The 19,265-nt window shown below is 35.3% G+C and overlaps 1 protein-coding gene across 1 annotated transcript in view; it reads left to right on the plus strand.

Annotated features, from left to right (window-relative positions):
- The window catches only part of LOC106483238 (transcription initiation factor TFIID subunit 4-like), a 153,849-nt gene that overhangs the window by 22,993 nt on the left and 111,591 nt on the right, over positions 1 to 19,265 (plus strand). Inside the window, exons 6-9 of the mRNA XM_067302494.1 lie at positions 113 to 202; positions 2,131 to 2,388; positions 12,018 to 12,123; positions 16,459 to 16,573. Of these exons, the coding sequence (XP_067158595.1) occupies positions 113 to 202; positions 2,131 to 2,388; positions 12,018 to 12,123; positions 16,459 to 16,573 (569 nt within the window). The remainder of the gene's footprint in view (positions 1 to 112; positions 203 to 2,130; positions 2,389 to 12,017; positions 12,124 to 16,458; positions 16,574 to 19,265) is intronic.

Consider the following 19,265-nt stretch of genomic DNA (forward strand, 5'->3'; position numbering starts at 1 on the left):
GGAAGTGTGTGTGTTTCTACCATGTGAACTTGCCAGTTGTGTATGTTCTCATTGCTATCTGGAAACAACCAAAAAACTGAACTGCGTTGTTGTGGGTTTCCCCCCCACCAAGGATGCAAAGATTGATCCAGAAGAATTTACAGGCCGCCTTCAATCAGAGCTCAAATCATCTCCTCAGCCATATCTTGTACCTTTCCTTAAGGTAATGTAAACGTTGTTTAGATAAATTTATGTCAATGCAGATGTCAATACTTGAAGTTTTAGAATATACTTTCAAATGGCATTAGCTTTGCCTGTCTAGAGCAGGACTACTCAATTAATTTTTGCTTTGTAGTGCTAATTTCTGCTCCAATGGGTAGTTTTACCAAGCAGTACGTGCTCAGTGGGCTGCTGTTATGGGCAGCAGCTCTGGCCGGCCAGCCAGGCGCTGCGCCTGCTTCATGGCTGGGCGCCGGGGCGCTGGGCTGCAGCCAGCTGCTGCCGGCCAGGGCACCGAGCGCTGAGAAACAGCGGTCCCCTCCAGGAGGGAGGCCTCGGGGCTGGGACCTTGGTTTGGGTTTATGCAAAACTTACTTATGGTCCAGAGCTGAACTGGAGTTACTTCTTGAGTAGCCCTGCTATAGAACATTTTAGTCACTAATTTTAAGTAAAAAAGCTGTTATTCTCTAGTTTGGAAATTATACATTGTCTGTTTTGTAGTGAAACTTTATTCTTAGAATGCATTTACTTTTCTGTGATAGTAGATTTGTTTTCTGTGATGAAGTACAACATTCATATTTGGAAGAATTGCAGGTTACTTCTATAGAATGCTTCAAGTAATTAAATAACTTCCATATTGTTGATTACAATCTATATATGAGTCTGTATATGAGTCATTTCAATACATATGTAATTGTGGCTATTAAAAACTAATCTGAATAGTGCTGTTTAAATAATTAGTTATTAGATCCTGTCTGTAAGCTGGGACTAATCTTGTCTATAACTGAACTTCTGATATGGTAGTAAGTGGATTTATTAATTGTTGGGTCCTAAATTAGTATATGTAGTGGTAAACTTCTAATTCATTCTTTTTACATTAGCTACAATAGCTTCCCTATGCATGATTATATACCTGCATACAAACCACATTTGCCCCAACAAACCACAACTATCATTTCAAAATCATTTCATTTCATATCATTTCATTTTTCTTCTAGTCATAAACTTCTCAGTTTAGGACAGATTTCCACCCTTTCTTCTGTCTCTTCAATTTTTCTTCAAAATTCTCCCCCTTCTGTTTTTTCAAGATATCATTAACCCTTATTTGTGCCTTTTCCTGCTCTTATTCTGCAGTCACTTTTTGCATAATGATAAGTTTTAACTTGTTTCCTTTCTTTGAAGTCCTTTCTTGGCAACAGCCATTATGTTTTTAAATAAACAGTAGAAATTTAGGAGGAACTGTAACTTGGGTTAAACACTGTTGAGTTCTACAGTTGCCTGGGGGGAGCACTTCAAAGGACACTGCTACCACTAAAAAACTAAAAAGTTTGTTCGTAAAGATATGGGATATTCTTTTAGAACTGTATTTTTTTGGTTGAACTGGTCTGAACATGAAGCATACAATAGTACACTTTTCTAATCCAGTCAGAATACATTAGATCAGTAATATTACAGTAAACAACTATTGCTGGAGGGCATTAACAGTTAAATCATCTTGTTCTAGGTCCTGGAGGCATGTCGGGAGAAGTAAATTGGTGCAGCTTACCACTTCTAGCATGCAGTGGGAATAAAGTTGTTCCTACTGTCCTGCCTTTCCTATTTCCCTTTTTTGCCCTTCCTACAAGTTCTAGATAGTCGAGTGTTTTGAGGAGGGAGTGTTGATGAGGGGATGTCATATTTTCCTGTTATGGTGGAGTTAGGACATATCACAATCTATAGAATTGCTAAATTCAAAGTGCAAGCTTACTAAAAATGTAAAGTGAACTTTTCCTTTTATGAAGTATGTTCAGTCTGATTTCGTTCTGAGTAATAGGCAGATTGCATAATTGGAAAGAAAGCTATATTCTTTTAATTAGGTTTATAGGAAATTTCAAAAAAATTTTTTTGACAACTTGGAAATTTGATATTTCATAAACTTTCTTCTGTTTTTAGAAAAGTCTACCTGCATTGAGACAATCTTTACTGAATAGTCAACATTCAGTTTTGCAAGGACAGCCGTCTCAGCAGTCACTTCAACAAACCAAGCTATCACAAGTTATACCTCAATCTGCCTCTGGAAGCATTTCCACTGTTGTCACAACGCAGACAATAGGAATAAGGCAACCAAACAACATTTGCACGGTCTCTGTATCAAATACAGTGCAGCCTCCTCAGGTTAAGGTGGTACAGTCAAATCAGAGTTCTCAACTGGTAGGTACTGTAGTATGAAACCAAATTTTTAAACAGACTGAATAGCAGTTTTTAATATTTTTATTTCAGGTGGCTGGGGAAAAATTCTTTCGTTTGTATCATTTTCTGTGATATATGATAGCATCTCATTCTGAAATGTGAATATGATAATGTAACACATTACACTGATCTTTCCTTGAATTTATGGGCTTTACAAAGGAAATAAATAGTGTGTGTGGGGAGAGAATGTTTGTTTTGCTTAAATTTAAATGTAACAGTACTCAGTTTCACAGTGTCTGAGCCTTGGGTCATTTGAACCATACAAATGCTTTCTAGCAATTAAATTACTAAATTTAAAATAAAATGAATATAATTTTAGCAGTCTTCAATGAGCATAGTTTTAAGGTATAAGAACATCTTTGATGTTAAAACAGCTGACACTGGCTTTTGTAATACACACAAGACACATGTGGATGTGGTCTTGCATCTGACCTTGGCTGCTTTTGTTTTTCTGTCCAGCTCTCTGAAATTCTTTTAATAAGGGTTCTCCCCACCCATTCTGGACTGTTCTCTTATTTTAAAAAGCAGCCCTTAAGCTTTTTGTGACTCCTTTTCAATTCATCTAATTTTACGTAACACTGAATTGACAATAGCTTGGTTCTTCAAGGTAGGGGAGCAGGAACTGGTTGTAATTACTGACAGTAGGTGTAAAAATTGCTCCCTGTCTTGGGAAACTGAATTTCTGTCAGCAGCTAGCTGATTTCTTACAAGTATGAACATTTATGGGCGGTAATTCCAGCCTGATCTTACTCCACAATCCTAGAGCTGAGCTACTGCCAGGTAATGCTGGTTTTTTCCAACACTTTGCAACACCCTTTAAACTCTTTCATGACTACCAAGTAACTTGCACCCCAGCTTTTGAGAAACACTGAGGTAGAACAAAAATGTGTTGATAAATCCACAGGAATTCTCACTCTTGTGATTTTACTTCTTTTGGAATGTTTTCTGAAAAAGCCAAATTTATGTGGAGACTGCTCTTGACCTTCACATACCTTTTAAGCTGTGTCTCTCTCACATGCCAATGCATACGTGAAGTGAGCACTCATGACGTTAACATGAGTAAAGATTAACAATGTGAAGAGTTACTCTGTCATCTTATTCAACGTGCCAATGCAATGTATGGGAGCTGACAACTGCTAAAGTTACGTATTGGGGAGATTGGTGTGAGGGGCAAAAGAAGACATTTTTCTTTCTGTGAGATGATGGTAGATCTAGAACTGACTTTTCATCTTACTGGGTACGTAAGATGACCATTACATTTTCACAAAGGTAGCAAGCTATGCAGAGGAAAACTATGCTTAATATTATTTCTCTGAGAAAATATTTACAAAAAAGTGAATACATAAAAGATAAAAACTTATTGGCTTTACTGTAAAACAGGCTATCTGTATTTGTTTTTAATTTATTGAAAATGTGACTAGTTAGTAGACTCAAACATGTTAACTGAGCACTTTTTAATGGCCCTTGAGTTAGTTCTATACAGACAAAGGTAGCATTATAAAATAAGAGTTGTTGCACAAACAGTCTGATAAATCGCAAGAGCCGTCAACTCATGTGCCATGCAAACTCTCCAGCAGCATCCATATCACAGTAGTAATTGTTTATAAGTATTGGCTTTCTTGTGGTGACACTGATCACACTCTTCACACTTATTAATGCTCCCCAAATTCAGAGCCCAACAAGAAGCTGCTGGCCATCTTGCCTGGGACTTGTCCAGGAGAGGAAGATTAAAGCTGGCTTGCCTACGGGTGGCCAGCGCTGATGGAGGAACCTGGCTGAGCTCCCGATTCCGCAAGCCTGAAGCTCACTGGAGAGAATTCCAGCTGGCTTTGCAAACTGTCCAGCTGCAGAAGGACAAGCCTGTTTTGGAATATAGATCCTTTCAAACCAGCCAGTTTACAGTAGTCCAGTTTATTTTAAAATCTGGAGAATTTGTTAGCTCTTCATTTCTTTTGACTTTTCTGTTTTACAGAGGGTCAGTGTTAGAGAGAGTCCACAACACTTTTGGAAAGGCATCATATTAATCTATATCACTGCGTATATTTAATCTATAATACAGACTTTCAGAGCATCTCAGTTTACGGCATTCTGAATCATATTAGTCAGAGTGGTGGCTTTTGAACACCGTTACATTTAGGCAAATACTGTTTTTGTTAGAGTCAGTGAAAAATACCCTTCTAGATTAAGTAGTGGCTAAGACAAGCCATCTTTTAGTGCTTTTGGAGAGTTCATTCAGAAGCTATTTTGATATGCTATTTTAAAATACTGCTGTTAATTTAGAGGAAAAAAAAGAACACCAAAATCATAGGAAAGCATTTTTCTTATTTCCAGAAAAAACAATACAGTGTGAATGTATGAGAAGGTTTTTAGCAGAATTGAGATTTGTGAAGTGACATTGGCTTCACCAGTTGTTATTAATCAGTGACATAGTATGTTTGCTGATCATTTGGATAGGAATTAATGAAAGACAAAGAACGTGTCCATAAAACTCAGCAGAGGGGCCGAGATCTGTGAGCTATTGCTGGCTGCTTTGGTATATACAGAGGACCCAAAACTATGCAAGATATTGAGATACTAGCTCATGTTGCTAATGCACCCAGATTTTGTCCATAGGTCTCGTTCACTTGTCTTTTAGCAGTTCTGATGTGGCGATATTTCTTCCAGTTATACTGTGGGCAACTTAGGAGGCTTGTGCCTTGCTGGCAACTTAGGAGTTCTCTGTCCACTGTCCCAGTGTGCAGTGTAGACTTACACAAAGGAGACTTCAACATTGAAATGTGTAGTGCTAATGGAGATCAGAGGTGACTATTTATCTTGTAAAGTATGTTGAAATCCATATTCTAAAACTATGGAAAAGCTATGCTGTGTAAGAGCTAGATAGTATTATTAGTACTGCTAACTCCTACTAGCTAGGGAAATGTGGGTGAATCTTGGGCTAATATTTTATTGATGAGATTTTAATGAGATTAGGCAGAAATCAATTACTGAAATTGTTCCAAGTGCAATACCCACAGTTTGACCAAATTTTCATTCTTAGGGGCCAGATTATGAGTGTTACAGCAGACAAAATTTCTATGAATAACAGAAAAGTTTTTTATTTTTTAAGTGTGCTGAAGTTGCAAGGAGTTTGAGTAGTGGTGATTGACTTGCACTTTATGTATTGTGTTGACACTGCAATGTAATAAGAAAGGGCTCCTGGATGATGAAGTCAGTTATTAGATTTAAATGATAAACAGTTAGAAAGTTAGATCTAAAGTGGTTCATCTTAAATAAAACAAATTTAGGTATACACAAAGAAATGCCAAGATTTGTGCAGGTCTAGGATTAGGAAAGATGTGGTTTTGGACCATTGTTTGCTGCAGAAAATTGTGCATGTTGTCAAGAGGGGAAATTTAGACATTCTCTAAGTTCTGTTAGAATGGTTTTTGTCAAAACATTTTCTGACACTTTTCCTGAGGCTGTCATCATGGTTGAAGACCCCCAAAAGGTGAGACAGATTAATGGAATTTGGAAATAAGATGCAACTGCAGAATAAGCATGATGTTATATGGGGATGCTCTACTTCATTTTTTTAATACTCTGCTGAAGCCTTTTCTGCTGTTGAACTACTGTAGTTTGTACACATTTTAGTGACTCACAGGAAATCATCATTTTCTTTTGATGTTCTGTGTGCAAGGTAGCTTCGAAATGGAAGAGGAGAAGATGCATATTTGGATAAATGGAGTAGTTTATATTAATGAACTAATAAAGATGTAGTCACTGATTTGGAATTCAGTGTATAATAAAATTTTTAAAATCAGATCTAATCTGTCAGATCTAATTAATAGAGCAAAGTCTGAACTTGACAAAATTTGTATGCCTGTTCAAAGTACAGCCTGGTGGCAAAAACAGTTTGCGTTTTGAGTTATCATCATGGACCAGACCTTACTTTATCAAGGGGGGACCTTTACTTTCAGAATTTTGTGGTCAGTACCATAATATGAGGAGAATATCAGCATTAAATGCCATTTTAAAAGCAGTAACAGAAGATGATTATTAAAGGACAGATTTAAAAGCAAAGACTAAAAGAAAAGATTAAGAGAATTAAACACGTTTAAGTTGGTCAAACAGTGACTAAAGGGGGACTAAAGGGGAACATAAAGAACACTTACAAATATTTAAGGGTTTAAATATCAAAGTATAATGATGAATTATTTAGGGTGGTCTAAGGGAGTATGAATATGAATAACGGGATAAAATTAAGCAAAGTAGGATTTAGGCTGAACATAAAGCAAAATATCCTCACAGTAAAGCAGATTATTAAATGGTAGATCAGACTCCCAAAGGAAGTGATGAAAGAGCCATTACTGGAAACATTTAAAATTGGACTAGATAAAATACTATGTGAAAAACTGAGTAATAATTTGGGGAGCAGGTGGGACAAATGATCCAATGGCTTTTGTTTTTATTTTCTTCATAGTTTTTTTGAAAACATATGCTCAGTGGAACAGGATTGTGGTCATATTAGCATTAAAAGTTATATGCTTCTTTAAAAAATGTTCATTTTTTGGTTTTGGAGAAGAAAAGTAATTGCTTATGCTAATTTTGAGGCATTGTTTAAACATTGTGACTGTTACCATTGCAGCATGGTAAATAATGGCAAATATGAATTCTCAGCCTGTAAGAGGATGAACATTGTAAGTTTAATGCTGCCAGATTACATGATAGCTGAGGTTTGATATTACATTTATCTTCAGGAGTGAGTAGACTGATAAATCACAAGTGGCATAGCCACAAGTGAGTTAGCAAGTGTTTACTCATGAGTGAAGATAAATGTCATATCAGACCATAGCCATTCTGAATTTTGTACATTTACAAGTTAAGTGGCTTGTTTTTTCTTCCACAATACTTTTAAAACTTAAATAAGAGGAAAAAATACTCAGTACAGCATATATTTTCCAAATTTATTTTTAGTTTCAATTGTTTACAGAAGCTTCTATTTCCTGTGCTTTTGTTTTTATTGCTATATTTGGTATGTATATGTAAAATGTGGTTTATTCATTCAAATGCTCAAGCTTTTGGATGAGATGCTTCTGTTGCAAAGTATGTTTTGTGTAAATCAAATCAGGCTAATTTTTCAGCCCTTGTCAAGTAAGGGGAAGCATATCATTGTGGTCCTGTGCATCTGCATTGGCAAAGGAGCACCTAGTTTGTTGAGACTTGAAAATTCTTGATGTCAAAACCTTAGCAGTGAGTTCTAATCTAATTGTCTTAAAGGATTTTTCCTTTTCATCATTTGTAGGTACTACCTTTCACTTTTATTTAACATCTCACATTTAGGTGAGAGGAAAAAGAAGAGAAGTTTATCAAACTGTGTGCTTGGATCCATTTTATGTGCTTTGGCTGAATTTTTTCTGAACCTGTATCTGTTAGTCATTTGTGTTGTTAATTATTGGTTTACATTCACACCTGGAATCTGTTCTTTTTTCTGTAATAACATATAGAAGATTCACACTGGTCTTGGTACAATCATCACCTTTTTGCTTAAGATTGAAATCAGAGAGGACTGTTATTTTATTCTCATATACTTATTGAATCTAAGCTTTTCAAAGAAGGGTCTTGGGGAAAATGGGTGTTTCAGCTGTCGCTGCTTTGTTATTCTGGTTATCAGTAATGTGACTGTTAAATATCCTCTTTTCATCTTCACAAGTCTACTTCTTATATGGAAACACCTTTGTATATACATCCCTCCCCTCTTACAGATGTGAAAAGAAAGTGAACCTTAAGAAACGGACTGAGCCAGTAGTCTGTTGAAGCATTCAGGAAGTGAGCAGAAGGAGCGTGTCTGGAGGAGCAGACTGGTGGTGTATCTAAGTGAGCTTCATTAGTGGAGTGGAGAGAGGATGGATAAGGGGAGAAGTGGGAAGATAAAGAGGGAGAATGCTTTCCTTGTTAGAAATGTGCGTGCTATTTTGTAGAGAAATGTTATTTTATAGAAAAAAATAAAGTTAACTTGAAACATAGTGCACTCGGAGAAGCAATGCTATGACTTTCCTGCTTCAATGCATTTCTTGAAGAGCAGCCTAGGAGATGATTCTTCAACTTTTGACTGATAGACTGATGAGGAATAAGTTGGTCTGAGACAGTATTTGCTGACCTAGCACTGTCTTGATCATAGTTTTGTTTGTGATTTTGCTATTTTGCAGACTCGTTATCAAACTCCAGGCAATGGCTATATCATATTAAATCTTTTAGGTTTTCTATGTCTTTATTATTGTTTGGCTGTTGTGCTTTCTTCAGCAGTGGAAATACTGAAAATGGCTTCCCTTCTTCTTAGTGGAGAGGGAATGATGAACTGTTTCCATAGACTTCGAAGACTGGTTTATGTTCTGTCTTGTCACTTTTCTTACGTAGCACTTTTATAAAATCATTGCTATTGTGGAGTAGGTTGGAAAGGACCTCTGGAGGTCTCTGGTCTAACTTCCTGCTCAAAACAGGTTCCTGCTCAAAACAGGTTCAGCTACAGTGTATTTGACCACCCTGCTGGTAATTTTTTTTTTCTTACATTGAGTTGAAATTTCTGATGTTCTGACTTGCGTTCCATTGCATCACGTCCTTCCACTGTGCACCTCTGAGAAGAGTCTGGGTTCATTTTCTCTGCACTAGGTAGTTGCAGACAGCAATAAGATCTCCCCTTAAATTTTTCTTAAGACTAAAGCTATGTCTGCGTTAACTTCAGTATACTGAAAACATCCACTTCTGTAACTTTTTTTTCAGTCTGGGTTAGTAAATTGGTGCTTAGGAACTGGTGTTAGGATTCAGACTGTGCAAAGGTTACAGTGCATTAGCTGGGCAACAGTCATTGTTCGTATTTTAGGCTGTGAGAGATGTAAAATAATTTTGGTTAATTTAACCATCTCCCATTGGGACTAGCTTGTTACCAGTACCTTGTTCATTATCTGCGTTTTCCAGACCAAGTTGAGGACTTAATGGTAGTGTTTATACTGTGAGGAAAATAAGCAAGGGAATTAGAACAGTTTAAATTAGTCTAATTGATGAAGGGTGGTTTAGGTTGTTAATCAATTTTGTCGCAGCATCAGTTGCTTCTGATTCATCAGCTTTTGCTATGTCCTTTATTTATTTTCATCTGGAAAGAAGTTTGCACCTTCTGTTTCGAAGACAAATTGCTGCTCTTCATTCCTTGATCATTTCCAGATTTGAAGATGACAGTCTGTGTTGAAAGAACCTTAAAACTATTTAGAAACTGAAATCTAACAGTGTAAAATGTTGCTCTGAGTTGAATTGTAGTTGTTACTTTTAGAAAGTGCATGCTGGTTTCTGTGCAGAATTTAAGATGTTGATTTTGATCTTTTTCCTCACTTTCCGCTCTTATGTATATGTTGAGGTTTTAGTTTGGTACTTGTTAAAGAACATTTTTCACATGTATTTGATAGTAAAGAAACCATTGCCGTTATTTATATCTTCTGAAATGATTAAATGCTGCCCTATTTACTGACCCACTTTTTTAGGGCATTCACAGGAGAATGTTAATCAGGTGAAACAGAATTTGATTCTGAAATCAAGAAGTTGTTAGTTTAGTTCCTCTTTGAGGAATAACCTAATCACAGAAGATTATTATAATACCAGATAGTAATTCCGTGCACAGGTCACACACATCTCCCTTTTTGGCCTGACTTTCGTCCAGTTAAGGTATGGCTGCTTCACATCATTCTTCTTTGAAAGCTCATCCAATGACAACTTTCCCCCTCTCCTTAACGTCAGCATAGCCTTTGCTGACTGTGGACTAGTCTGTCTCCTTATTTATTACTTGCTTTACATGTAGATTGTTTTCTGTGCATCAAAATGCAGTCAAATTCCTCTTTCTCCCTCTTTTTCACTTACCATCTGTATTTCTTTCCTGTTTTTAAGCATGATAGTTATTGTGTGAGTGTCTCTATTTACTTCAAGTAAATACTTTGCATCAAGACGTTCTGCCTTGATGAAGTAAATTGATATCCATTTGCTCAATTTCTCTGCTTAGTAAAAGCATTACATTTTCCTTTGGTGTCCATAGTTGAAGCTGAATCCTGAACCCTTTTTTCCCCCTTTCTCTTCCAGCAAGGTGGCAATGGCCAATGGGTCTGGTAATGGTTCTGGATGGTAACCCTCCACAGGTTTATTAGGACCTCACAACTTTTAATGTTTTAGCATGCACAGGATGCAATTCTGAACTTCAAAATGGCCATGCTTGTTTTTTGTCCAGCCTACATTAGCAGTCTTGTTCCCTCAGTACTCTTTTTTTTTTTTTTTTCCTTATTTATAGTTTCACCTCTGTTCCTTCTGCATGATTTGGGAGTCCTTGGTTTCTGCTGATGGAGTGATTTTTGGTTTGTTCCTTGATTTCTTCATTGTCTACTTTTACATCTCCTTTGAAAATATTGTGTCTCCTTTCCTTTTCTCCATAGCATACTTTGAAGTCAGAGATTTGGCCTTACATTATTCAGCTAAATAATATATTTTTATATTACAGTATGTAAGAATGATACAGATTAGGGCCAAATAAAGGTGCAATATTTCCTGTTTGCTTAACATAGCATATTCAATTAGATTGCAGTGTGTCCCATTGTCTTCCAGGAGATAATGAATTTTATGGGTGTGAGAAAGAGGTCTGTCAGTAGAGCCATTACAGAATGGGAGTAACATAGTTACGACTGTGAAGAGTACATGACTCTTGAGGTTTTCTGGACTATGAGTTGTGGTTGTAATCTTATTTTGTAATCTTATTTTCAGCTATTTGCTTATGTTTTGTTTTTAAAGTTTATTCATGAATTTTTTTTCCAGCTCTGCAATGCCCATGTGTCTTTTTGAATCTTATGTTCATTACATCTGTGCCTAACTTGTTCCTTATTTCATGAACATATGTTTTGCTATCACTTAGACATGATCCTTGCAGGTTTTCTCTTTTTGGTTTAATTTATTTATGGGTCAAAATCTAAGTTTCTAACCCAGTTTCAGTTTTGGATAAGGACCTCAAAATTTGGTTCAGTATTAAGTGAAACCATGAAAATACCCAATTAACATTTAGAAGATAAACAGAACATGATCACCACAAAACATTCTCTGTTTTTTAATTTTGTGTATATCTGACTTTGGAACCCATAATATTTTGAAATTTATTTTAGTATATATTTTCTTTAAAAAGCATAGACATAATATATAATGAAAGGCTGAACAGTTGTGGGTGGATACCACTAAAATTAGTGCAGCATTTTCTTCTACAAAAATGCTTTGCTTGCTAGTAAAATTTCTGAAGAGAAAAGTCTAAACTTTAATATTAACCTCACTTCTTTGAAATACATTTTTTGATGAAGGTTGTGACATATGACATTTGTGTCAAATATTTGATTTTTTTTTTAAAAAGTATAGCAACAAAATATGTATATACACACACACACAACCACATGCATTACATAAATATGACTTTTGTCGCTAGCTGGTTGTGCTTTAGAGATCCGTATGCTTATATCAGTAATTAAAGGTATTAGTATATTTACGTTGTGTGTGTTTGTGTATAAAGAATATAATATGAGTATACTTTTTTTTAATAATAGCAGATTATCCAGTCAACATCTGCTCAAACTGTGAAACGAAACCCTGCTTGCCAGACTACCCAGATTAGGATGCCAGTGGTAATAACTCAGACCATTAGACCACCAGGTATGGGTTTAAATATTTTAGTGAGATTGTTACCTTTGTATGAATTTTATTGTAACTGAAAATTAGTAGCATGGGAAAAAACTTAGTGTTGACATTGGCAGGCTTGACACTTATTTTTACTTCTGACTGGCTGACAATGCATGTTTTCACTATGCAGTTTTGCCATATTTTGGACCAACCCAGTTAACTTTTGAATCTACTCATGACAAAATTCTCACAAGCTTAGTTCCTTACTCAGCAGTTTTTCGTGGAAAGTTCTGAAGGAAGTCAGGAACTTGACTCTTGCTGTTCTAAACTTGTAACTCTGGACCAAGAAAGAAATACTTCATTTTTTGGTGAAGCCTAGAGAATATCTCAATTTAATCATCCTGATTTAGCTCTTACCCCTGAAGCTGGACATGATAGTCACTATCTCTCCATTGGTAGAGGTCAAGGTAGGACTCCTAGAGAAACTTTTCAACCCACATGCCCTTTTTTTGTCACTATGTTTATTTACTCTTTGGCGATGTCAGAGACTAAGTACAGCAACATGACATGCCATGACTAGCCAGGGAATCACGAGTATAGTATTTTACATGATTCACCCATCTGTCCATGCATAGATGGATTAATATCTGACTACTACATCCCACTCTTTAAGAGGGTTCTTGAAGCCTTCCTACTTTCTAATAAACATTTATTTGTTTCTTTCCACCACTAAACCTGTTAGCCTTAGGGGGTTTTTTTTGATTGTGTATGAGAGTATCTCTCTGGATGTGGGCATTTAGATAATTGAGGGTTTGTAATGGAATACAGAGCTTATTATTTTCAGATATTGAATCCAAAATCAAATTAATTTAAATGCATGTATGAGCTATTGCTGCCTGTATGACTTTATTGCTTGGTGTTTTTTGTTCTCCTTGGGTACAGAAGAGATCAAAAATCCAATGATCGCAGTTAGTAGCAGCTGATGTTCTACTTGGTCCATTCTCTTCAGAGACTCCAAAGGCTGAATGGACACAGAGACCAAGCTATTACTGTAATTCTATAGGTTGTTTTTTTTCCAGGTTAGGAAGACATGCATTTACTTGTCATGAAAGGTGTACATTTGATAGTACTGACACTCATGTCCTGAGTTTATTAACAGGAAAAATATTCTGTGTCTTACAGTGTGAACTTTGACTTTTGAACAATGTGTCTGAGTATGAAGGCTGATTTCATTTCTGTGCTTGTGGAATAGTGTGTCTAAGCCATGGATGTCAACAGTGTGCCAAGGATTTGCATGGCATTGGCATCTGTCATTTAAACAGTTGTTTAAGAACACAGATTTATTTGTGAAGGCCATTGATCAGCCAATGAGATAGTAGCACTTTGACTGTTTAAGGAATACAACTTAGTTTTTATATAGAGCTGTACACAGATGACATTCATAAAAGCCAATTCATGCAAAGCCCTGCTTTCAGGTGAGCTTATTCCTATTTACAAGCTTGTTTAAGCCCACCACGATATTGTTTTAAGTACACACAGTCAGCAATCAGAATGGAAATCTAGAAAATGCCCCGCTATAAAACTATTTATCCTGCAACCCATGTGTGGATAAAAGTCTGCCTGTGTGTTTGCAGCTCTAAGAAATGCCACTATGGCATACTATCAGATACCAGTACATTTTGACCTTGATGTATTGTTAAAACTCTCTACTGTAACACCAGTAAACTGGTGTTATATACCAGCCTATTCATGTAGAAGGAGGTAGGATACTGGAATAGGACATGGTCTATGTGGAAAATGATGGTAGTATAGTTGTGTGGAGTATGAATTCTTAAGCATAGTTATGCCAGCATTGAGCTGGCTTCCACAGCATGGTGTGTTTCCCTTCTCAGACAGGAGTAGCTCTCCTAGTGTGATGCTTCTTTACATTAATATTAATGCATCTGTATGAACAAATTGTAATGCTTTTTAAAACACTAGTATTGATAATGTAGGCAGGCTCTAAAAACTTTTATACTGATATAACTGTATCCACACCAGGGGAAGTAACATTATAATTATTTCAGGAAAAATTCACACTTCTTTATTGAAGCAGTTATCAGTATAATAATTCTGTTAATCGCATCTTATGGATGGGGGAATTAGCCAAAGGGTGAAGTTATTAACCAGAGCATTCATTGCAGCTATTTAACCCCTGTAGAAATAGAACTAGGAGCTTACCAGTTTCTAAATTTCGGCTTATGTCTCTAGGTCATGCAATTTGAAGCGAGGACCCAATGATGGAGGACTCTGTATGTCATTACCAATCCCATGAAATATCTAAGCCCACAGATGATTTTAATTTTCAAAATATGCCCTGTCCCATAGTATAAATCTGTGTTTTAGCCATATTTGTATCTAACTGCTTAATTGTGCACAACTGTGATTTAAACCAAAAAACTAGTGTATCATCCCAAAACTTATATTGATATCCTTTGCAAGATCCACTTAAGTAGAATTATGTATACAAGGGGTGAAAGAAAGTGAGACTAATTTTTTCGATGTCCAGCATAGTTTTTTAATGTCAGGAAAACAGTATGTCTAACTACTGTGTTGCTGTACCTTTTTGATATTTTTTGGATCAGAAGTAAACATCTGTAGGAAACAAACCATTGATGTTAATTCTAAAGGAATACAGTATTAATTCTAGAGGAATGCTACTATCTACCTAACTTTAGCCATTGCAATAATTTTCACGGCTAATACATTTTCAGTCTCCTAAATGTAAATTGTTGCATGCTGAAATGTGTTAATTTTTATTATTGTATTAATCATCTACCCTTCCAACTCACTTAGTAGAAAAGCTTTTGATTACTTCATCTAGAATAGATAAATGATTGTACTGGACTATTGCTATTTGGGACATCTCATGGGCCTTGAATATTCTGATGACAAAATGTTTGTTCCCCATGCTTAGAGCCTGAAGTCCTAAATCTTATTTTTTGATTTGCTAATGTTGGGGATCCACACAATAGTTTCTTTATACAGACTGAAGAATTCAACAAAGCCTATCAAATTATTTTTGCTTGGAGAGCATGGGATGAGGTTGATGAGGACTTCAAAATAAAAAAAAGTAATGCTGGATTCATTCATGGCTAACACTTTTTTTTTTTTTTTTAGCAAAGAAATGTTATTAAAAGGATTTGTTAGTTCAGATAATTGTATTTTAGGTTTTTAGAGTTCATGAAAGAAAAATGACTTAACTCCACTACGGTTTATAACATGACTATTTATACAGAAATGAGCCATAGATGTGCAAGAATAACTCCACGTACTTTTTAAAGTGTCTCAAGCACTATGTGTTGTAATTCTCAGTAATATTAATTGAGAGATATACAAGAAAAAGGTGAGATCTTTTAAATGAAGTATTAATATTGTTTTAATTTTCACATACCAAAAAATAGGTAGGAATTAAAGGAAACAGACAAAACATAACCCAAGTAAACATGTTCTTAAAATACGTAATCAGTAAAGGATGACTTAATCCAGAAGATTCATTTATCAATGCTTTTTGAGTCCAACACTGATATACTGTTTTCTAATAATGAAGATAACCCAGATCTGTTGATTTAGTAATCAGCAGCATAAAATTGTTGTTATTTTTTTATTAGATTTTCCAATGTCTAATAGAAATTAAATATCCATTTTTTGATTTACTTTCAGAAGAAGCTGAAGGTCTAACACATTTTGGCTCATTTAGAAATCCCAGTTTTTACTTATGCATATAGACTTGTAAAGTTTATATACAGACATAAATTACTTTTAAAACAAGAAGGTAAAAGACAACCTTTAAGAGGAGGCTATTTTAAATTTTACAATAATATATTTTCCTTTACGTATATTATATAACAGTAAAGAGTATTAAAAATAATATTTTAAATTCTGAAAATACATGCTTTTCGCTGCAATAGTGAACAATGAATGAATATGTAAGAAAATATAAAAGTTAATATCACAGTAACTTGAGTGACTTAAAACGTCTGTATTAAGAACCTTTCAAATTCTGTTTCTTTATGCTGTCCAGATTACATATAAGAGTGGTTTACTGGCAATTGCAAACATGTTGATAGCTGTTATATGTATTATAATCAGTTATGGCCAATGGTTTTCAGTTTTAGAATCTTCTGTATTTTGTAAATATTTAACAAACTGTAACGTTAATACAGATTTTATATTTTAAGTTGTTCTTCTTCAGCAATGTAATCTTTAAAAATAATAACTTCCTTTTGTTTGCAATTTACAGACAGTTAAATTTAGTTCCTGGACAGAAGGTTCTTTGATGTAAATTGTCTAAGACAGCTCATAATAACATTGCTTGGTGTTTTTCAGGCACAGTAGGGAAGGCACCAACAATACAAGCCAGCAAAAGTCCTGGGGGCTTCGGTGTTCAGGTCTCTGCAAATCAGAAAAACAAGCTGAATGATCCTGGAGGTGGTTCTTTCAGGTAAAAAAAAAAAAAAAAAAAAAAAAAAAAAAAAAAAAAAAAAAAAGGCAGAGGGCTGGGGAGGAGGAGGAGGTCTTAAATATAAAATAGAACTTAGAATAGGCTTAACACCAGAGGGCAGTATTTTACAATAATTCCTGGCTTTTCTCGCTTTGATTGGATGACAATTTTCTTATTTAGTTCTATTAAAAGAAAGGGGGGGTGGACACATTTCTTGAAGATTTTTCTCTACATGCAGTTTTGAATGTTTAGTAAAGCTTTCACTTCTGCAGAATTTAATAAAGCTTCTGGTAAATGAAGTTATGTATGTTAAGTTTTAATAAATACATAGATGTTTTTATGTATTAAATATTAACATTCTTATGGGACCTATCTTGCTGAGAAGATACTAATTGTGACAACAGGGCAGACTGTTGAAAGATAGACTTCTGTAGCTAAGCTGCAGATATCCCCTCATCAGCCTAGAGAAAATACTGTTTTGGTGGTGGGTGTTTTGGGGTTTTTTGTTTGTTTGTTTTATTTTTAGAGAAGAGAGAATCTCCATTGCTTTATCCGTTCTTCACGGGATTACTTAGGCAGCAGAGGTTGAGGCAGTCTTTGGGTTTCTGTAGTGGCCAGGTGCTGCAAAGCTTCAACCCAGTAGCTTTGGTGTATTGAACTGCTGTATCAGTTCTTTTGTAGTCAAAACCTCTATTGACATTATTTGTTTTACGTATGTTTTGAATATTTTTACTATTCCTAGTGAAAAGTTAATCTTATATTTACTACATTTTCTTTTTCCTACCTTCTTTTAAGGTAGGAAATGTAAGCACATGATGTAAGTACATTTTATTTGTGTTTAAGCATTTTCTTTTTCTTCTTGTTACTTTGCTAAATGACAGTACATTCCTAGATTTTCATATTTTTCTTCTGGAATTCTTGTTCTGACATCATCAAACCGGTAATTAATTTACAGGCTTAAACATTTGCAGGTGAAGTAAAAGAAAATTTTTAGCTCTTTGTGAAATATATCTGCTTTGAGGCATGTCAGTATTGCGACTGATAGTAGTAGTACTTAGTATTAATCTAGAAGCAAAATCATTCAATTTTTTATTTTCCAATGCTTTTGCCTCCCACTGAGTGTTTAAATGATTTAAAATGTCTGTTGGGTTCAATTGTACTGTCTTAATAAGTATTTTTTATGTTTGTAAGCAACATGAGCATTTATTCTTCGTTAGTATAGCTTTCAATTTTACATACACCAAAAGGGACAGAATTTTTTTAACTGGATGTTGTAAACTGTGCCAGGATTGATTCTTGCATTCACTTAGTTTATACATAGAATATATTAGGTTAGTTGGAATTGTTAATTTTCCCTTGGGGAGAAGCAAATGCTCAAGGCACTGATTGATAAATCAATAAATCTTTAGTGAGTTTGGTAAATAAGCTGTCAAGGGTGTATGTCATTTTTCCTCTGGAGAACAAATTTTCGTCAGAATGAATGTGTTTGTTTCCTTGCATTGTTTTCTCCTTCAAAATAGTAAGACACAATGCTGCATTTAAATAAGTCCATAAAATTGCAAGGATTTATTAAACAGCAGAAAGATCAAGCTTTACTTGATATCTTAACAAAGAATTCAGTTGTTTGCATATTTGGATTTCAACCCCTAACCTCTCCTGAGGACAAATAGATGTCTGACTATTAAGCCTAAAGGCACAGAGCTGGAAATCTGTATTAATCCTCTGAATGCTGACTAGTTTTCCTCAACATTCCCAGCGTGTGTGAAGAATGTGTTTTTAGCCAGAAGGCAAACTGGCATCTAAAGCAAAGCAAGAATTTTGAAAAATAGTTGTGTTATGTGTAAATTTATTTTGCCCTTAGTGTTTTATTATTGCATATTTGTTTCATTATTTTTATACTCTACTTTCTTTAAAATAACTTACTTTAGCTTTTCACTCTTGTGGGCAAACTGATGGTCACTAGAAATGGAGATGTGAACTTTATTTTTTCAGTTTCCTTCTCTAATAATACACATTCTTAAATCTGTGGTATCCTTCTGGGCTATGGGAAACAGAGGAAAGAATTACATGAGAGAATTGTAGCAGTGAGGAGTTTCACAAACAGTAGCCTAGCCTTTAATGTCAGCATTAATTACTGAACTACAAGACCACCTGCCTGTGTTCACAGGATATTATGGTAGCAGTTCTGTGACATGGAGTTCTGAACCCTGACACTTCTGCAACATAAAAATGATCTATTCCTGAAATTTTGCTTTGGGATTAAAATGTCTTGTGGCTAAATTTTTTAGGGGAAACTACAGACCATTCCATTTAGTTGACTTTTCAACTGTGTTGATACCTAAGGATGGAAATACGATTTCCATTCTTTGTAATATTTTTGTTTTACAGTAGAGATCCAGACTTCTATTTGCACCCTATTATTAATAGCATAGTCCACCTGACGCTTTCTGTAGCAAAGAGGGATGTAACAGAAGGCCCTTGAAGTCCGTTAGGGGCCCGTGTATTTGGCTGCAACTGTTGTATGTATCCCCATCTAGTTCAGTAACCTCAGAGCTCCCACTAGTGTGATCTGTCATTGACAATGATGAGAACATCAAACTCAAAGTATTTATTATCCGTAATTCAGATTGGGGCCAGTCTGAGGAAGCTCCCTCCTAACATAGAGTCGTAGAATAATTTCAGTTGGAAGGGA

Source organism: Apteryx mantelli, chromosome 10 (assembly GCF_036417845.1).
Source record: "Apteryx mantelli isolate bAptMan1 chromosome 10, bAptMan1.hap1, whole genome shotgun sequence".
Classification (NCBI taxonomy): Eukaryota; Metazoa; Chordata; class Aves; order Apterygiformes; family Apterygidae; genus Apteryx; species Apteryx mantelli.